This window comes from Osmerus eperlanus, chromosome 21 (assembly GCF_963692335.1).
Source record: "Osmerus eperlanus chromosome 21, fOsmEpe2.1, whole genome shotgun sequence".
Taxonomy (NCBI): Eukaryota; Metazoa; Chordata; class Actinopteri; order Osmeriformes; family Osmeridae; genus Osmerus; species Osmerus eperlanus.
This window is the reverse complement of record NC_085038.1, coordinates 8,423,399-8,444,866: the sequence shown is the minus strand read 5'-3', so window position 1 is coordinate 8,444,866 and position 21,468 is coordinate 8,423,399. Positions and strand designations below refer to the sequence as shown.

The 21,468-nt window shown below is 45.2% G+C and overlaps 1 protein-coding gene across 1 annotated transcript in view; it reads left to right on the top strand.

Moving 5' to 3' along the window:
• The window catches only part of LOC134007390 (rho GTPase-activating protein 6-like), a 45,952-nt gene extending 37,973 nt beyond the window's left edge, over nt 1-7,979 (top strand). The window contains 7 exon segments of the mRNA XM_062446821.1: nt 1,140-1,290; nt 1,957-2,105; nt 3,373-3,552; nt 4,722-4,813; nt 5,028-5,281; nt 5,382-5,465; nt 5,562-7,979. Coding sequence (XP_062302805.1) covers nt 1,140-1,290; nt 1,957-2,105; nt 3,373-3,552; nt 4,722-4,813; nt 5,028-5,281; nt 5,382-5,465; nt 5,562-6,139 — 1,488 coding nt within the window. The 3' untranslated portion in view covers nt 6,140-7,979.
• The last annotated feature ends 13,489 nt before the right edge of the window (nt 7,980-21,468 follow it).

Below are 21,468 nucleotides of genomic sequence, written 5' to 3'. Positions count from 1 at the left end.
CAAGTTTTGATTATTGGGACCCCCCCCAAAAATGTGTAATCCAATCGTATTTGAGCCCTGGCCTCCATGTCCTCTTCTGGGTTAGCTTTGCTCTGTATGCTCACAATGGCAGATTTGTATCGGGTTTTCAAGTCACAAATAATGGCACTGCCAGCAGCTCAACTGTACCCTGCCTACTGTTGGTTCAGCAAAAGGAAATTCTCCCAATCAAGGATTTATTTTCAGTGTCCCTCTCTTCTAGTAACCCCAATGCATCCTGTGTACCAAATCAAATATGTCCAATAGTTATTACTGTCACTCAATTACAATTAGTCTGTGATTACTGACTCAAGTCCATGATCTGTTCCAGATCTTTTTCTCAAAGAATTTGATCTTGCAATACTATTTAGGTATGGTATCCAATATGTTTTTATTCCTTAGCCTGAAAATATACCTCTTTATCTCACTGGACCATTGTTGAGCTATTTAATCCTGAGTAATGCCTGGGTCAGATTGCGGGCTGTAAGCGGGCGCTGAGATTTAGAACACAACAGGTCAGACAGGTTCTGTGTCAGTGAGCTCAAGGTCACCTGGGGGATTCACGAGTCGCTGAGGGCAGTTGAACAAGACGACCTGGTTCAGTGTGGACATGTGACTTATAGGTGCTTGTTGAACATGTTTGTGCCGGTGTCACACCGTGTGTGTGGTGGTGTGTACACGGTAAACAGACCAGTTTGCCTTCGGTGTGAAATACTTCTGAACACTGTTCTCTCTCTCTCCACCCTCCACCCCCACCCCACCGCCACCCCATCTCCCCAACCTCTGTCATTTTTCACCTGTTTCCTCCCCCCTCTTCACACCCCTGCCACACCCTTCTCTCTCCCCTCTCTCTCTCTCTCTCTCTCTCTCTCTCTCTCTCTATCTCTCTCTCTCTCTCTCTCTCTCTCTCTCTCTCTCTCTCTCTCTCTCTCTCTCTCTCTCTCTGTCTCTCTCTCTCTCTCTCTCTCTCTCTCTCTCTCCTCTCTCTCTCTCTGTCTCTCTCTGTCTCTCTCTCTGTCTCTCTCTGTCTCTCTCTCGCTCTCTCTCTGTCTCTCTCTCTCTCTCTCTCTCTCTCTCTCTCTCTCTCTCTCTCTCTCTCTGTCTCTCTCTCTCCGTGTCAGCTGAGGGAAGAGTTTGACCGGGGCGTTGACGTCCAGCTGGACGAGGAGCACAGCGTGCACGACGTGGCCGCCCTGCTGAAGGAGTTCCTGCGCGACATGCCCGACCCCCTCCTCACCAAGGAGCTCTACACCGCCTTCATCAACACCATGCGTGAGTGGCACACACCTCCCCCTCGGCGAGCTTTTGTTCCTACCCAGTGTTGCACCAGCACCAGCCACCTTTTGGCCACACATGCTGCTCATTCAAATTCTTATATATAATAAATTGTTTAGGTCTTAGAATTAGTTTAACTATTGTACTTTTTTACTTAATTCAAGATCCGTATATGTTTATTGTCTGCACCTTCCTGCCACAGTAAATTGCGTGTTTGTGTAATACATGGCGAATAAACCGAATTCTGATTCTGATTCTGATTGACTCGCCAGCCTCTCCCACCCCATGTGTCCTCTATGAACTGCACAGCGTTGGGTTTTCAGCCGCGACCAGCAGTTCCATAGCTCCGTTGGTTGGTTGGCCGAACAAGTCATGCTTGTTCATAAATAAACCAATCCAAGGCACTCTTCTCCCAGAAAGTTTAAAAGCCTTTATTGAGATTACAATTTCATGGTGAAATAAAAAAAAAACACTACTAGTACATGTTAACAATAAAGCCGGGATAAAACCCAACGTGTAGCGGCACAAACAGCCTCCTTCAGGGTGTGAAGGTCCCGCTTGTTCGCATCGATCCTGCCTCAAGGCGCCATTGTAGCACATCCAGATAGGGTTCACGCTCGATGGATACACCCGCTCACGTGTGCCCTCTGTGTTCCTCTCTAGTGTTGGAGCCCGAGGAACAGCCGAGTGCCACTCAGCTGCTGGTCTATTTGCTTCCAGCATGCAACTGTGACACGCTGCACCGCCTCATCGAGTTCCTCTCCACCGTGGCTGCCCATGCCCACGACGCGCACCTCAAAGATGGACAGGAGGTGAGGAGGATCCTGGTTTCGCATCACAGGGCAGCACGGACGGGTGGTGCCGTCCTTCTTTTTAGACTGTTCTGTGGATAGAAAGGCACAAAAGGGCTTCTGAGGGGTCTGAATTACGGGCTGCTACCTACTCAACCACATGCTGAGGGCGTGCCTATTATCCACTGATAAGTATAAGAAGCTTACAGACATTACATTTGTCTTGTGTTAGCACCCAATTATTGGGGTATTTAGGCAGCTCATATGAAAAGTGTTTGCGGTTGATGGCAATTGTATTCCCTAACTGACTGGACAGGGCATTTTCTACTCAATTTAACTTGCGATAGTGTGCAGAATAGCAACCACAATGGATTACATGCTTTACTTTTTTTACTAAGTTTACTCTACTTTAAGTCTACACTACTGATAATGTGTGTAGCTTATGGATTTGTAACGTATCAAAACGACCTCAGGTCAGATGTTTCTTAAATGCATGCAGTGAATGAAGCTTTCGGGAAGCAACTTCAGTAAGCCTTCGCCAAGCCATGTTTCTAGCAAGACGGGTCGAGCAGAGAGAAATGCACCGCCTCCATTTATCTGGGATCAGGGTTCCGGTGGGTTCCGGCGGGTGCTGGCAGAGTCTGGTGTTTCTGTGGTTTTCTCCCGCTGGCCCTCTCTCCCACACCACGCTCCATTTGTCCCCTGTGTCCTTTCCCACACTGCCCGCCCCGCTATCTGGGATCTGCACAGGAAGTGAGCCCATTTCACGCTCGGGGGGAGGGGGGTGACAGCTCGACGCTTTCATCACGCTCGTGTTCCTACTGCTCTGTGGGGAAACCGAGTCATGGAGGGGGGGGAGGGGGGGAGGCGGAGGGGGGGTGTATTTCCCCCCCTTTCCCCCCTTGGGAATCCATACTGCTACAACATGTAATTTTGGTTCTGCTTTAGGGGCAGTCGGGGGACGGGACGGGACAGAGGAGAGGCTGAATGAGACTCACATGAGAAGGGAGTGATGGTGGGGGGGGGGGGGGGGGGGCAGACTGAGCACTTGCCCACCACAATACTGTGATGTCATCTTGGAGCTAGCGGTGCCCCGTTAGCTGTGTTGGGCTGTGTTGTGGGAATGATTCGCGGCACGTCCTGCACAGCTCTTACATGTCTGTCTCCAGTCGATTGCCCATGCAGGATGTCTCTTGTTGTGCGGTTTTATTCACACAAACCTGCCTTTTTGTCTGCCTGGTACCCGACATACATATAACCTCCATGGTGTTGTGGGTTTGTCTCCCAGCTGACAGGGAACAAGATGACCTCTTTGAACCTGGCCACCATCTTTGGGCCCAACCTCCTCCACAAGCAGAAAAACTCTGACAAGGAGTTCAGCGTCCAGAGCTCCGCCCGGGCCGAGGAGAGCACAGCGGTGATCGCCGTCCTCCAGAGACTGATAGCCAGCTACCAGACTCTGTTCATGGTACGTTGTGGATGGGGAGAGGAGGGGGGAGGTGTTTGTTTGTGTGTCTGTGTGTGTGTGTGTGTGCCAGAGCATGTCTACTTTCCTCTCCCAAAGTGTCAAATGTCATCCAGCAGGTTTCAGTGATGTGGTAATTACACAGATAAATCCATGGAAACCGTCTCAAATCAGTCACACAGGAGTCTTCACTCCCACCGTCTCAGCTGGAAGACCCTGCAGACTGCAAACAGTGGACACGGTGCAAAGGAGTCAGATAGTCAGATAACTGTGGAATATATTTTGAACCACACGGTATCCATCCAGTTCACTTCAATTATCACTGCCTCACTCCCACCTCTCTCACATTCTCTCTTTCCATCTCTCTCTCTCTCTCTCTCTCTCTCTCTCTCTCTCTCTCTCTCTCTCTCTCTCTCTCTCTCTTTCACCCTCCCTTCTGTGGTGCCACTCTGTAACACATTCCTGCGCCGTGTTTAAGTTTGCAGATTCCCCTGGCTTAGCAGACAATGGCTCTGTCTAAAGCGGGGAATCAGAGCCGTGTGCGGCTCAGTATGGCAGCGGAGCCTCTCAGCTTGGCCTGCAGGCTCAGCCGTAGTCCCGTCCACACAGGACTGCCACATGAGGCGGTGCCAGAGGGTCTCACTCACCAATCCATCTGCCTGCGTTGTTGCACCACGACTTTGGTCAAATGGCACAGCCCCCTCCTCGTTCCTCTAGGTAGAGCGAGTTAGGGGTAACTTAGTGTTTCGCCAGGACTGAAATATTACACCCCGATGTTTTAGGCTTGACCGGGGGCTAGTTTCCTGGAGTGTGCATTCCTGGTGTAAGCCAATAAGGAAGTTTGGTGATCGTTTTACCTTTCATGGGTCGCTGCAAGCTTGGAGACGTTTCTCTTTCTAGAACACGGTGCCGCCCCACGGCAGAGTGTTTCAGTAGGGGGTCAGTTTGTCATCATTGTTTTGTTTGTTAAACAAAATTCTTTAATTATTTTTTTTCTCTTTTTGTTGTATAAAATGGATGATTTGGTAAAGAGTGCCCCCTAGCCCCATTGCAACGCAATTACATCATTAAAAGTATTCACAGTTTGCTTTAATCACTAAGTGGAAATGACAGTTCATTCAGGGTTCAGTGGATGAAATTGTGTAAAGGTGGTCGTTTTTTTGTTCTTTTAGGTTCCTCCTGATCTGCAGAATGAGGTTCTGATGAGTCTGCTGGAGACTGATCCTGACGTGGTAGACTACCTTCTCCGCAGGAAAGCATCACAGTGAGTTCAGCCTCAAACACACACACACACATAACCACACCCGCATGCATGCACAAAGCTGCAAGGATGCATACTGTGAAGTAAAAAACAAACGGATTTGATTCATTGAAGATTGCCCTCCATCCTTCCTTTCGCTCGCTACCCTTCTCTCTCTCTCGCTCTCTCTCTCTCTTTCCCTCTCTTCATCCTACCCCTGTAATCATTAACCCCACAGGAGTCCAGACCTCCTGCGGTCCGAGGATCCCTTCTCTCTCAGCGAGCGCCGCTCTTCGAGTGATTCTAACAAAGCCTCCAGCGGAGAGGTCTCACCCTATGACAACAACTCCCCCGTCCTGTGTGAGCGCCGTGGGGAGGGCTGCAGCAGCCCGGGGTCTGAGCGCCTCTTCCGTGTCCCTGAGCAGTACACCCTGGTGGGCCAGGTGGCAGGGAGGGCCCGGGAGCCCACCTCCAGCCCGTGGGCCTCCAAAGGTTAGAGGAGCGGGTTTGACTTTGGGCCATCACCATGATGATGATGATGATGATGGGGAACTCTAAGCAGGTTCTAAAACGTTCTCTGTGTTTCTGTCAGACACGATAACAGAGGAACATGTTAATATCTGGGGAGCCTGGCATTCCACTCTGAAGCCAGGACTTAAGGATCAAACATACACAGGTACTCACAAACATATGATTGCTTTTGTGCATTTTTATAATATAAGTTTTGCGTAAACAAAAGCCTCTTTGATATGATTAATGTCTCTGTCTCCAGGTTCCCATGGCAACATGTCAGAGGGTAGCTCCCGCAGCTCGCAGGAAGGACTGGACGGTCTCCAAGGTGACGCCAGGCAGCTGGTACGACGGACCCAGACCTCGCTGGGCGTGGCCGAGTGCCGGCCCCACCCCCTTGTGACCCGCGTGTGCAGCAGCCCTCAGGGCTTGGCAGGGCGGCGACGCCTCCACCTCAGCCTCAACCCAATGACGGCTCACCTGAACGACCAATCAGCAGGGAGCAGCACAGAGGACCTCCCACAGGGCAGTGGAACCCGGCTCAGTTCCGCCCCGATGGCCAACCCGAAGAATGATGGGCGCTCCCCGCCTCCCTATAACCAGTCCCCCAGGCTCCCTCCCGCAACCTCCCAGCTCCCCCAGGCGCCGGTTCTTTCCCCCCTCCGGCTCCCCCAGGCTGGGAGGCCGACGCTGCAGAACTCGGCCTCCGCTTCCCCCTCCGCTGCAGACACCATGGTGCCCATGAGCCCAGAGTGGCAAGACTGGCAGAGGGACCGGTGGCAGATCTGGCAGCTCCTGTCCTCGGAGAACGCAGACACGCTCCCCGAAACGCTGGTGTGACCCCCTCCGAGCGCCCCTTCCCCCGCCTCCTTCCTCCCTCACCCCATCCGTCCTGCCCCCTGTCCTTCTCTAAAACATGGCGCCATGGCGTTGTTTACATGTGCAGCTGCTGCCTTTCTTTGTATACACACTTGTGTCTTGTATACACAGCCACTACTGTTCCCCCTAGTATGCTATATGATTGATCCATTATTGGTGTGTCCTGTTGTGTCATGTCTGTATGCTTATCATCTATTGATCAGTCTTTTCACAATTTTCTTCAAGGTGTTTTAGAAGGTATCAAAATTAACTGTCCACAAGACTTACCTCAAACCTAGTGGTGATAAACTCTATACCGATTCTTTTTTTTTACATTTTGGAAAGGAAGGCCAATGTCTGGCAACCATCATTAAGTTTATACAAATAGGAACTTATAAACAATTAGGAAGATATACGTGGGTTATCCAACCAAAGCTGGTGAAGTTTCTCTTTCATTTTGTAAATCAATCAATTTACAATATGATGTGTTCTCTATGTACAAATCTGGCCAAGACATTGCCTCTAATACGTGTTAGTATTTGCTGTTGATATACAAATATGTCTATTTACTGCAAGCATAGCTAAGAAACAAGGTCTGTACATATTAGCTTAAATAGAGCATATATTCAACATGAATTTCTGTGATGCAACAGTTAGCCCAGAGTACACATTGGCAAACAGTTTGTATATATTATATCAAAAACATCATGTCAAATATACTCATATGAACCTACCTAAGAGTAACTCTTTCACAGACAGTAAAGGTAACTTGTGTGTCTCAACCTTTGATTTGGTCTCTGTTGAATGTAAAAAGCTTAGTGTATGTAGAAGCTTTAACTGTGATTAGCACTAAGAAGCAGGAACTGTGCCAAAGTCATCAACGTAACATGGAGTTGTTATCTCCTATGTTCGTTGCTGTCCACTTGACTTGAAGTCTTTGAGTTCTCTGATGCATCGAGACCTGAAAACCCAGCTCTCCCACATTCTCTCTTGGTAAGGATTAAAGTCAACGTTTGAAGTCAGTTTTCTTCAGTATTCCGGATAGCTCTGGCCTTTTAACAGTGGTGGCTATGTCATAGCTGCATGATCAGTGGGGGACACGGTTAAGCTTTTGTCGGCTTTGTTATTTTAGATGGATCTGTCAGATGATGTCAATGTTAGGACTGCATGGGAATATTTTTCAAAGCAGATCAAAACAAATGTTGTACTGAAAATCTATTACAATATAGTTAAAACCTTTTCTGCCACGTGGATATCCTGTGGTTACTAACACACTTTAATTACAGAGTAAAGTGGATATTTGCTGGCAAATATTGCACCTCGGTGGTTCATGTTTTTCCTCAAATGGTTTAGATATTCACTCGACTGAGACCAGACCAATGTCCCTCAGCATTATAGTTGATATTTGAGACATTTTGGTTGATCGCACACAGCACAGTAGTCACACACATTTCTACATGTAATTGTTCCTATGGTGACAGAGCTTGCTGAGTACGCAATCCAAGCTCATCATTTTATGAAAGAAAAAAAATATATAAGCAGTTTTTATTTTTAAGCACCTTTCAGTACCCCAAAGTGGAGTCTAATGTGCCATAGATCCTGTTTTTTGGTAAATGATTTGGTACCACATAGTTTGCCGATTATTTTGTATCTTGTGATCTTTTTTTTATTGTCTGTTACTCAGTATTGTAATATAGGCATAACGGTTTTTACTCCAAAAGTCTGAAAAGATGTGTTTTGATCAAATGTCTGCTTTTGTAATGAATGCCATCTTGGATGTGTCATGTTTGTATTAAACATGAGAGTAAAAAGTGTTTCGTTCTTTGTTGGTCATTTGCAGGTTTAGTCTCATGTCTGTGTTAGCAGGGGTTGTATCTACAGCTATCTACATTCACTGAGGCACTCATCATCCACTGTCATACCGTTACAGGAGCACCACTAGAGGGCAGTCTATAGCTGTACTGGAGCGTTGTGTGGAAAAACTGTTGACAACCTCACATTTGGTTGGCAAATATTGGAGGTGCATGGTTTTGTTTTTCGGTATTATGTTGGGTATAAATGAGTATGCTCCAAAATACCACAAGCTTGTGGTAGAGCCCAAATGATTCTGCATCTTCGCATATGGAGAGAGAGAGAGAGAGAGAGAGAGAGAGAGAGAGAGAGAGAGAGAGAGAGAGAGAGAGAGAGAGAGAGAGAGAGAGAGACAGAGAGAGAGAGAGAGAGAGAGAGAGGGTAAGAGTGGAGGCCAAGATCTCCATATAATTATAAAAAAGAAACCAAGATTAAAAGATTCCTTTCTTGAGGCTTAAATGCCTCCGTGAATCTGGAACCTTTCCAAGGCCCCTTACAGCAACAGCAGATATGAATATGAACTTTCAGGGGGATTATCAACCACAACCTATAAAGTAATGAAGTGATAATGATCTATGTAAGTGTGTGTGCCATTGCCAGCAGCATGCGGTATAGGGACACTTAGCTCCTCTTTTAGTCTCTTCTGAAGACCAGTACTGGTGCATAGAGAATCACACAACCCCACTTTAGTTTTGTATGACTGTGGTACACTGGATTAGGTATTACCATGTAGTTTATCTTATTTCTATAAAGTATAAACTACCAGAATTGTATTTGTATGTTTTTAAACCAAAACAGTTTGCCCTGAAAAATATCTGTTCAATGCAGTCCAACTTGCTGTTAATGGGGAACACATACCGCTACTAGGCCACAGTGAGGCAGACTGAGTGTGCCAGGATAGCATTCAACCCATGACCAAGCTCCCTGTCTCCAGTTTGGAAGTCCTGGTTTGTAACTGGAGCGAGACCCAAGGCTAACAGAAACCTCTTGGCCTTGTGAAGTGGTTCCTAGAACTCCGCCTGTGGTTCTGTCCCATCCCGTTGTCCCAGGTTCTTCCCACACAGCCCAGTTCTCTGGAAAACCCTTCCCTTCCAATGTCTAAAATAAAAGTGGAAAAATGTGTTTCCTCAAAAAGATGACCACACGCATTCCTGACTGCCTACAGTGTATTTTTCCCCTCCTTAAAAAACTCAACTATCAAGCATCAAGAGCACAGATTCTTTGGATTGTTTATTTTACCTTTATTTTATCAGGCAGGGTCATTAAGAACATTTTCTTATTTGCATCATCAGCCTTCTGTAGTGACAGGGATTGTGATTCAATCACAAAACACATTTTGTTGCAACCGTACAATGCTTGAAAGAGTTTAGCTGATACAGTGATAAAGAAGAACTGTACTTCTTAGCATAATTTCTGTATTAACTGAAACCTATTTCAGCAGTGGCACATTTCATATTTTCAATTAAAGTTCAAATGATGCCACTATAGGATAATGTTAAATGATGCTGTGTTGCTGACTCCCAAAGTGTGAAATTGAACAATTGTTTTCGGCTTTGCATTGTTCATGTCTATTATCAGTGTATGGTAGAAAGGGAACAGAGAATCTGACTATGTATTTAGCTCTTGTTCCTTTGTCCTTTTTTGGCTCATACCAGAGCCTGTTTTCTGGATATGAGCCTGATTCGAAATACCCTTTGCCTGGACCATGACAAAGAACACAAAGCAGCTTTCTTTCTGTGTCTAATGACATGGTTCCTAATAGTATTACCCTGCTGGAGAACACAATAGCATAGGAACTGGTTGTGTTCTTGCATGACAGTGTTTAACTTTGTTGATTTGGTGCTGCAGGGTTGTAAACAGTTGCTCTTTTTGAGCTGCTTGTCAACTATTTGTTTGTATTTTCACTGAATTTTGACCGGTTCATCTTGCGTGTGTGGTGTACGATCGGCATCTGCTGTGTGCAGAAATAGGGATTTCAAATGCGATTTCAAATATTTTATGTAAGTTAATGTCTCCAACTCAGACTAATTCTAAGCTATGCATGTGTTCGGTGTGTTTTGCAGTGAAAGTTGAAACCATTATGACTTATCTGACAGCAAAGCATTTGCTGTACCTCATTCCCCATCACGCATTGCCCTCGAGCAGTCAAGTGTTTGTAGTTCTGACACCAACATATATCAGCAGAGGAAGTTTAGGTCCTAGTTTCAACCCCGTCATTACTATTTAACAGTGCAGTGAGTAAAATGTGAACATGTCTTCTGTTTCCTCTTTGTCATGGAAACCCAATAACATCTTCCACATGAGTGTAATAGCTTGGTGTAGCTGTAGGCTAGGTTTTGTATTTTTTTGTATTTATTTCTGGACCAAAGACAGCCATGAATCAAAAGCACTGGCATACTTGGTAAACAAACAGGCAGATGGGCTGCACCGCTGACTTGTCTGCAGCATGTTTGTGGCTGGGACAGGGACTGACTGTGATTTGTGTCCCACTTAGGGCACATGGCCTATTGCCATTGCGGCTTGAAGATGGCTCATTCGGAGCTGCTTTAGCAGCGTGAGGTAAAGGAAGAGGGAAGCTGTCCATCCGACCATGACACATTCACATCTAGTCCCCAGGGGGTTGAGAGCAAGGAACGCCCTCCACATGTTCACTTGGATGGAAACAGATGCACACAAGCGCTGACGCAAAATGCACGCGCATGCAATAAGCACATGCATGAAGACACACTCACATTCACAAATATATATATTTTCAATGGTTAGATAAGGTTGTCCTTCGCTTCTGACATATGTAGATATCGCTTCACTATGCTCTAAGGGGAACACTTGCAACACAGGTCTAATGGAGGTCACGGAAGTGTGTCTCAGCACAAGGAAAAGCTTCATCGTCAAGCCAACAATTAAATTCTAACCATAACAGCCACACAACAGAAGAGAACGTGCAAAAAAGATTGCATTCCTATCATGACACTAGATACAAGTAAACAACACTCAAGCCTTGCTGAGAGTCAGATTTTCAATTCACTTGTCTTCAAAGAGTTTCAGTTCCACAAACTTGACCTCAGACGAGATACCGCACCCCTCCCCTCCCCTCCCCTCTCCTCCCCCCCCACCCCCCTCCCGTTCAAGCAGTTGAGTGATGATCAAACTCAACCTTGATAGTCAAAAACAGCTGTTATCACTCGCCGTAAACCCGCATGTGTTCCATATACTGCCTGGTTGATCAAAGCAGCCTGAAAAAGTTAGCAGCAGAGCGTGTTGCTGTGGTGAATCAACCCTCTAAAACATTTCCTGTCTGTTTCACCTGAAACAAACTGGATTCCTCTGGTCTGCCATGCTTCAGCGGTGAGCTTCCTGCTGATTCCATGCCCCAAGGAAGTATCGTTGACTTTCAGCTTCCGAGTCACACCTCAAACTATCTTATGGGAGCAAGTCCCTCACAGACATACTGGGTTGAAGGTCTGTGGCTTGTATCTCCAGTTGGGACAACTTCAACCAAAAACCTAGGACAAATCATTGGGTTTCTGCTTCTGTGATGGCGCATGATTAATTACTTTTCAGCTCTGGCAGAATTCACAAACCTCTGCATAGAAGTATGACAGATCACATACAGCCATAGATCATAGATGTCATACACAGTCTCCTAGCACCCATCTAAGTCGTTGATCAGCCTATATGTCAGCTGTCATGAAATCTGGCACAGATGACTTACTGCCTCGTACATAATTTAGGAGGTTTTTACGCAGTAGTGCTTTACAGGGTTGAATGATGAATGCTATGTGCTAGACCATGAGATGGAATTGAGAGAACCCCTCTAAATTGTCCTTCAACATCTCAGTGAGAGAAAACAAAGGAAAGACCTTGGATCTAGACAACAAACACCAAGACATTTCAACCTCCGACTCTGGAAAACATACTTTCAGTTTCAAGTCTCAAGACGTCAAATGAGTTTCAGTTTCAAGTCTGAAAGAAACAAACAAAAAAAACAACTGCCACAAAATATTCCTCAGAAATGAACTGTCCCTCAGGGGTGTTTAGTTGCAAAACAAAACTGTGCACGTTCGATAAGTACCTCATCAGGCCATATCTTTTCCCTCCCATTGCACAGTGCTCTCTCTGTTTCCTAGGCGACATGCTCTAGTCGTGTAGCTACTTTTGACTGGCTGAGAGCTATTTCCTGTTTAGTTTCCAGTGTGACAATCAGGTTGAACAATGCCTCCAGCAGCATCTCAGACACTAGTGGGTGTCAGAGAGTGTTATTGCTGCCAGGGACGATTGGTCTAACGATCCCTGATACAAATATTGTGCCAGCATGATGTGTGCTCCCTCCTTCACGCAGGGACTTGTAATTGTCTGAAACATTGTGATATTTCTTGCAGACATTGTGACTATTCAGTTTTCACAGAGATCTGATTTAGAGGTGTTTTTTTTGTTTTTTTTGATAAATGACTGCTAGGAGGAGGCACTCTGTCCTTGTTTCACGTCATGGATTAGATAAGATAATCGAAGCATATTGTTCAAACTACTGTTCTGGTTCAATAGGGGGTTTGGAGGCTAAGAGGTAAATGCCTAGGAGACCACATTCCTACTGAGGACAGTGACTAAGCGCTGGCTGAGCGACATCTTTACGGAATAAGCAATATCCTGCAAGTTAAACTAGTACAAAGGACAAGCAAAGTCAAAGCTAACTGTGTGAGTGAAACAAAGATTTTGCCTCTCCTAAGAGCAACACAACTCATTCGTCCAGATGTTTGCCTGTAGTGAGAGCTGACTGTTAGAACTAAGCAGACCTTTTTTTCCATTTTAGCTGTCCTGGCACTGAACCAAATGGAGACAGTTTGGCTTGACCGTAAGTGTGTGTGTGTGTGTGTTGAGTGTGCGTGATTGTTTGAAAGAGAGTGAATTTGATGGACCTGACAGGGATATATTGTTTCTCTCTTCTACCAGCCCCAAATGCATATGATGACCTACTCAGCGATCTGCTCCAAATACACAGCCTCTGCTGACATCTACTCTAAATAAACCAGAAGTTCATTAGATGAGGTGAACTAGAAAAAGCTAGCCAAAGAACACAGATGACGAACTATGTACTGTACTGTCGTGTGCTGTACTTTATTGGAGTTGAGGTTCTCAGACAGTCAAAAATGTTCATTGCACATTCGACTTTAGAAACCAGCCAGGATTGGTGTTCCAAGTCCCTTTGTGTTATTTCAGGGGAGGTGAGAAGATGTTTAAATGAAGAGACAGTCTCTTTTGGGGGGGAAATAGGATGGGGACTGTTTTTACAGATTGTGCTCTCCTCACTCCCTGTGGCCCCCAGGTTGGCACATTGTATCGCAGACAGCACAGTGTCAGTGATGGCTTTCCCAGCAGGCCCTCTGAGCATGTTAACCAGGTCTCTCAGGATGCAGTATTTGTCTTAACCCTGACTGTGTGAGTGGTCCGCTGGAAAGGCGACACTGCAGCAAGGTCCAGGGTGATGTTCCAGATCATCCCCCTCCAAGCCTGGCAGGATGTGATGTAACACGACGGAATTGTGGAGTCGTCTGTCAGTGCTTTGCGAGTGCAACCGGTTGCAATGCTTTTCCTGTTGTAAATGCTTGGCCTGTATATCAAGCCTGGGTTGTGAATTCATTTCTTATCGACGTTAACAGAATTTTGACGGCACCAGTGATCGCCTGTTGAACTTTCTGCTGTGTGAATCTGATCGTCTTCAGTGATCGTCTATTGGCATGGCTGGAACAAAGTACGCTCTGTCCTGGGCACGTCCACCTCTTCTCCACCCCTGACCACATGATCGCAGGCTGAGTCTCTCCTGGAGACAGGTGGTAATTACTGCACTAGAGGCTCTGGATGGCAGCCATGTTTTCATGGCTTGGATACACTTGGCGACCGCTCACCTTGAGCTTTTACACACACGTACGTGCACACACACACACACACACACAGACACACACACACACACACAGACACACACACAGACACAAACACACATGTTGCTCAATTAGAATCATTACTTATTCCCTACCTCTCCCAGTACACATTACAGCAGGGAGAGAGAACTGGACACTTTTGTTTGGCCTTTTTTGTACGCCATCCCAATGAGGAGAAAGAGAAAAGCAGAACTGTTGGCTCGCCTCTGCATTCCAGCCTTTCTGTCCCTCTGCACCTCTCTCCCAGCAACTCAGCTTGTAAAAAGACTGGAGCCCTGTGCACAGAGAGAGTTCCCTCCCCACGCCAGCCAGCTGAAAGTAAATCATTCATCAAAGATGACCGACTATTTCACGTGATAGGGCTGTAATTATACTTAATGTTGAGACTGAATGTCTCCTCTCGATATACAGTCCCAGCCATGATTAGTCCAGAGGCTTACGGCATACTTCACAAACAATATTTCTGCAGACATCAACAGGTGTTTCAATCTCAAATCCCTCTTGAACATTTCTCCCTCTCGAGACGCACGTCATTCTCTCTGAAGTGAGTGGAAGCTGGAGGTTGTCATTAGCTAAGATTGGTTGTTGCACTGTGGTGTTATGGTTAATCAGTCCGTATTTGATTCAGAGAGGTTATTAGCGAGTACGTGAGGCTTATGCTGCCTGGCCGGCTGGCTGCTGATTGAAGTGATGTGCTCTGCTCAGACCATTTTCACGCACTCATATTTTTGGGACCATGGCAAATTGTGTATTATGAGATGCCGATTAAATCAATCCCGCTTGAATCGCAATGAATCATTCGCTCCGTTTTTGCATGCCCTCTCTTGTCATGGGCATCTGGGTATTTAGGATTCCTCCGTCAGTTGCATGGAGAGATTTAGCATCCTGCAGGTTAAAATGTACTTACACGATTCCTTTGTCAGAAGTCTAACCTCTAACATCTGAATTTGACAATGTTTTGCCATTTTGAAGAGGAATCCACCATTGCTGCGGGCAGCTATATTTCCTGAATGTATTTTGAAGTTGCGTCAGCTGGACGTGTGCTTAACTCCTGTTGTCATGTTGAAGGTAACGTTCGGTTTTCTATTCTGTATTCCATCAGTGCACTCCACCTGCACACACCCACCTGGGTAACAGAGATGGGAGCAAACATCTTGAAATACAGAGGTGTGCCTGGAGTGACGGATGAGAGGTACAAGGCTTCTCTTTAAAGTTTGTCAAAGTTGCACACCCCTTGTTCCTCTAGGGTGTGCGAGGACTGACTTAGGAAGGGAAGAAGAGATAAATAATGCAGGTCATGGCTTAGTGGACAGCCATTGTTTTCAAGGCCCTTTCACTACCTTGGTAAAATATTGATTTTGCACTTAGCAGTTGTTGAGGGGAACGGCGCTGGATGGGAGACACACATGGGAGATTTTCCTGAAGGATTTGGGGTTATAGGATGGAAGACTCAGCGGAGAGACTCAGACAAAACCGGTGTGATTGTTGTCAAAATAACATAACAAGTCGATGTAGTGCACACGTTCATTGTGCAGACGAGGATGTTGGATTGTTTCAGCAGTGTGAAATAGCACAGCATGGTATTGTACATGAGTCAGGTGGCAGAGCGGTTAGGGAAGCGGGCTTGTAATCAGAAGGTTGCCAGTTCGATTCCCGGCCATGCCAGATGACGTTGTGTCCTTGGGCAAGGCACTTCACCCTACTTGCCTCGGGGGAATGTCCCTGTACTTACTGTAAGTCGCTCTGGATAAGAGCGTCTGCTAAATTACTAAATATAAATGTGTACATGGGTTGGATATTTGAGACACATGGAATTAACTTTTTGGAGTGAATTTGGGGGGTATTCAATCAGACTGCTACAAAATCAGATGCCACTACAAGGCATCATTCCTATGTGCAAACTTTGAAATAAAATATACGCTTTCTGTCAGGACGTTTTATTTCCATCTCTAGTCTCTAATTTCAATGGTTGAGACTGCAATTTAAAACTGTAAATGATGCATGGATCTATCAATTATTAAATCAGATCTTTATAAGTCTTTCAAGCATGGGGACTGATGATGCCTATCAATGAACTGCCGTTGAATATTCCATTAACGTTCCATGCAAAATTAATTAAGAGTATGTCTCAGTTTATATCCCATCCAGGGTCAATGAGCTTATCTAGATTCCTTTTAAAATTAGGAACCTGTCTGTGTTTTTCTGATGCAAAAGCACAATTGACCGCATCTACAGTGAACTTCCTCCACGGCTAACATGTTTCTAGTTAACATCTTCTCCCACAGCTCAGGTTACTCCTGTGTGGGTTAGTGCGACCAAAGAGGGAATATCGGCTACAGTAGACCATGACTTGATGTGATGTGATTTGACTTGAGTAGAGGTTAAAACACCTCATCTCTCCCTCCTGGAGAGATGAGGTGAAGAGTTGTCAGAGTGACAGGCTTTCACTGTGCCATGTCAATCACTTTCGAAATTCATGTCCTCATAGCTTCCATGTCGGTTTGGGACCCGTGGGTCTTCTATGTCATTCAATTGACTTCTAAAGTTTCAAAACTCGTTGATAAACTTGTTCATCAAGTACAGTATGGTGTTTGCCATCTGCCACTGTATCTGACATCGTACTGCAGTGCTTGGTAAACAAAAGCAGAATCGGTCAAGAGTTGTCGATCAATATGTCCTCCCTTGCTTTGACAGTTGAGTGAATACAACATGGCCTGCTCTGTATTCCCGGTGGATGAGCCTGCAGGGAAACCTTTAGAGGAGCAGAAACAACCCACGGGTCCCTGGGGAGCGGGGAATAGGAGAGGAGATGGTGGGTAGGGTAGTTGAGTAACATGAGTAGGGGTGAGTCCATTTGAAAGTGTCTGGTTGTGTTGGCTCGACTGTAGCAAGAAACGGATATCCAGATCAAATGGTAGTGAGGAGAGACTAGGTGTAGACAGTGTGTAGTCAGTTCTCTTCGGTCGTAATGTACACGCTGGGACACAACCCATAGCATCCGATCGTCTCACTTATTATCCTCTTTCCCTGCGTTTCTTCCCCCTTCACTATCAGAACTCCATCTATTTCCACTTGTCCTTCTCCGCCTGCCTTCTGCACCTTCTGCTCCTCCCTTTCGGTGGGTTTCACACCCAGTGCGAAACCCCAAGCTGAAGGAAAACTCTGACTCATAAAAAACTACCAATTAACTTCATAGCAGGGAAGTGGATGACTTAATTCAAGGTTTCTCTGGGAAACACATGCTGCACCAGGTTTCATTTTTATTTTCACTCGGTATGAGTGAAAATAAAAAAACGAATACATAAATAAATATCTGAGTATAACTGAGGCCTGATTTATACAGAAGACGGCACCAAGGGCTTTGTTCTTTTCCCTTCAGGAAATCAGTATAATTTAAAGGAGCGAGGCATCGCCACGCTCTGTTTGGGCATGAATGTTTAAGAGCTGGAGGTTTTTTTCCACCCATGTGTCTTGGGACTATGTTTCCCACTACTCTCTCTCTCTCTCTCTCTCTCTCTCTCTCTCTCTCTCTCTCTCTCTCTCTCTCTCTCTCTCTCTCTCTCTCTCTCTCTCTCTCTCTCTCTCTCTCTCTCCTTCGTACCCTCCCAGTCAGACTGAAATAAAGATTACTTATGAATTACTTATAGAGGAAGCGTAGGAGGACTAAAGCTTCTATGCGGGGTCTCTTTGTGCTTCATAGTTAGTCCAAGGGTTTACTTCTTCTCTGCCATGGTTTCCACTAGGATACTTTGCAGTCTAGGGTTGAAAGATTCAGCATATGGCATTTCATCCAGTTCTTATAAAGCTGTTGCTATATGTGCCATACATTATATAGCAAGATTATGATGAAGGCTTCAACGTTCTTGGATATGTGAAAACAAAAAATACTTAAAGTAAGAATATGATTAAGTAAGGTTTATAAAATCACCAAGAAGCCAGTGAGTCAAAGCAGTGAGTGGCCTTCAGAAAGATTCAAACTTCAGAAGAGAAAATAAACACTCAATTGAAAGTATGAGAGTTTCACCTTACATTTGCCCTTTTATAATCCCTCCTTGCACACATCCACACATCACAGGTCTAGCCAGTGACAGTGCATACCTGGAAGAACATAATCCTCTTCCAAAAGGTCATGTACTTTCCATTAATCAGTATCTCCTCAAAGTCACTTTCAGTATAATTTTTTTTTATATCAAATGAATGGAAGTCATTCATAGGCCCATAATTAGTTTCTTACCTCCCCAACTTGGAAATCTTGTCAGCAGATGTTTATTTGGACCGTGGACGCACCGGAGATGTACGGGCATGAGGCCTCGGCATGCTGGAGCCCTCGTCTCCTGAAACAGATCACCTCAGAGTGAGCAGCATGGACAGCTGGCCTCTCTCCAGAGCTGCCGGGGGAAGAGACGCCGAGGCGAAAGCTGCACTGTCCATACGGACTCGTGGGCTGGTAAACAACTGTCAGCTACACTAATTGCCATGGATAATCATCCACTTCAAAAGTCAAAACTAAAACAGAGTGAGAGACTCTTACCGCTCAATGCATGTCCACTTCTTTGACCATCACCAAGGCCTCAGAACAAAACAGAACAACATCCGTGGATCAATCAACACTTGGCTCTGCTAACCCTATTTTTACATGCCTGCATGTCACTCACAGACACATCCTCCCTGATAACATTGTTATGTCCCACACATTGTTGACCATGTTTGACACTAAATATATATTCAGTTTGAAATGTATGAAGTCACTTTGTTTAACCCCGAGGATAGATGTCATGAATTTATGAATCTATGAACTACTTGCTAATCTCTGCAGTATATCTCTGGCATCATAAATCAAAATGAAGTCACATGTTGTCACTTGCGGCACCATATAAAGGTATTTAGCATAATTCCTTTACCCATTGCAACACACAGGGTGTTCATGTCTCATTCAATTAAGTCATCAACTGCACAGAGGACATGCTTTTCTGCAAGTCTTGACCTAGAAGACCAAACATAATTTTCCTATTTTGCTAAAGTAATATATTTGGCAAAATATTTGATTGAATTTTCAAAAGTGTTGGTATCTGATTAACTGACATATGTTATTCTTTTCAGTATTTGTTGTTGCCAATAACAAACTCAACGTTCAGGAGCCTAAGAGAGACCCTTGTTGTGTGTAATCTTGGCCAACATGCTTTAGACCACTTTACTATTCTGTCATTCAACGCTTTGAGATTAAACATTCAATCTAAAATAAGGAAACGCAAGCCTCAGACAATCCTTGTGAAGGTAAACATCTTGTCAACTGTGATCCGTCAGCCAGTTGTCTCAAACGCACATACTGCGTTCTTGTTTGACTAACACACGGATGACAACTGCACTTGTGCAACTTAGTGAAAAATATAACATTCAGGGGCACACCAAGCACACCAGGTGCCACACCAGTCGATGCCTCAACACAGGGGCCTGGGATTGCTTCCATCCTGCGTGTCCTTCACTCTCTCTCTCCACTACATTTCCTATCCCTCTCTACTGTCACTATCATAATAAAGACCCCAAATATCTTCCAAAAATACGTGTGTATGACATTCTTATGACACATTTAAATAGAAACACAAAGCATCACACGCTGACCCATACTCGTGGCTACATGCAAGGAGGCTAACACTTCCATCTCCTTCACTTCAATGTAACCTCAGCATTTACATACAAAGCTTGGCTGTGGTGTGCACTGCAGTGGAAGAACACTACAAAAAACGCAGAGAGCATACTAACACTTTCTGTTTTGTTGACAATGCACATTGCATGTAGCATTGTTAAAAAGGAATGGAACATCTAACACACAACTGGATAAAGTATCCCTGCCCTGCGTTCACAGAGCCAACTCGTCACACAAAACAAAAATGTGCCGAAGAACTGTTTAAGATTTCATGTGGCTCTGAAAGCCTCTCCTTCCCTCAAAGCGTGATTGTTACAATTCGTCTGAGAGCGCCAGTTTCTAATGCTTCCTAAGAGCCCAAGCTGCTTTGTTCAGGGATCTACTCGGCCAAATAAGAATATATATTTATTTATATAAAATCAGTCAGCATGAAATATGCATTGAGAGAAGTGGAAGCTGGAGTTTTAGCCCTCATATTTGGAAAGACCTCAACATGATCTCCTATGGGATACGTCCATAGAAAAAGCTATATAGAAAAGCTATTTGCGAAAAGATTTACGAAAAAGGATTGCCTATTTATTAGCCTCCCTGAAATAGTTCCAGAGGTCAGCAGGGATATACCTGAAACAAAGATCTGGGTAGAACAGTACATGGTTTGGAAAATGAGAATCCCAAAGGGTAGGGTAATGAAAATCAATTGACTTTAATGACACATTGCTTTGTCATTTCTCGCTGTGCAATTATGTGCCCGTTGTTAAGGCAATTCAAGTTTTTATAACAGAAAAGGCACATTTGGTCTTTATGATTGCACCGTTCTTCCATGTGAAGACGCTTAATTAAACTTGACGGAAATGGTTGCGTAAACTAAATCATTATTTCTGTCAAGAGATGAACCTTTACAGTTACATACAATTTTCATTTTTATACATATAGCAGATGCTTTTATCCAAAGCAATGTACAAATAGTACATATAGAAAGCACAGCAGAAGATCAAGGATCAGAAGTGCTTTTCTATTTTGGTTGGGACATTTTGCTTCCAACTCGTGGCATCCTGACAGAATAAAGATGAAAGATGATTAGTGACCTGCTACAGAGTGATACGTGATTTATTGGCATGTGCTGTACGTGTATTAAGTTCACATGCAGGTGGCAGGGGATAACTGAAAGAAACAAACCATATGCTGGGAGTTCGTAAAGTGATGTTGCAGAAACGGTCACATGGAGCAGGTGGACCCAAATACAGACTCAGATGAGGAGGCAGGTTTCAGGTCACTAACGTACAGTATTTATTAAGAAAACCAGGAATCTGAGGCTGGGACAAAGGGACCAGGGGCAGGATAAGCAGGTCTGGAAAGGAATCCAAGCAAGCAGTAGAGCAGGGGTAGGAGGCAGGAAAGCAGCATTGACACAGGGGACTGGAGACAGGGGCCAAAGACAGAGCGGAAGGAGCCATAGCAAAGACACATAGAACAGAGGCAGGCTAAGGCACACAGGCACAACAAGAATTAGGTAGGAGCGAAACGGCTTGAACCACAGACTGACTGAGCGGAGGTCGCGATCTGCCGGTGTGAAAGTGGCAGGGCTGAGTGCTTATAGAGGACTTGATTGGAACAGGTTGCAGCTGGTGGAATCAGCTCCGTCTCCAGCACACCTGTCTCTACTTACAGACAGAGCACAAGGGGGACTTGACGGCAGGTTAGCAAGACACGGATGAGGATGGGAGGGCGTGGCAGGAGCAGATGTAAAAGGAACCGGGGAAATCACCTTTTGAAACCTTCTTGCCAGCTGTTGTGAAGCTTTGAGCAAACTATTGTTATATCCTAATCTTACGTTGTACTGTATTTACCATGACATGGAAAGATACAAACACAAACAGCTACAC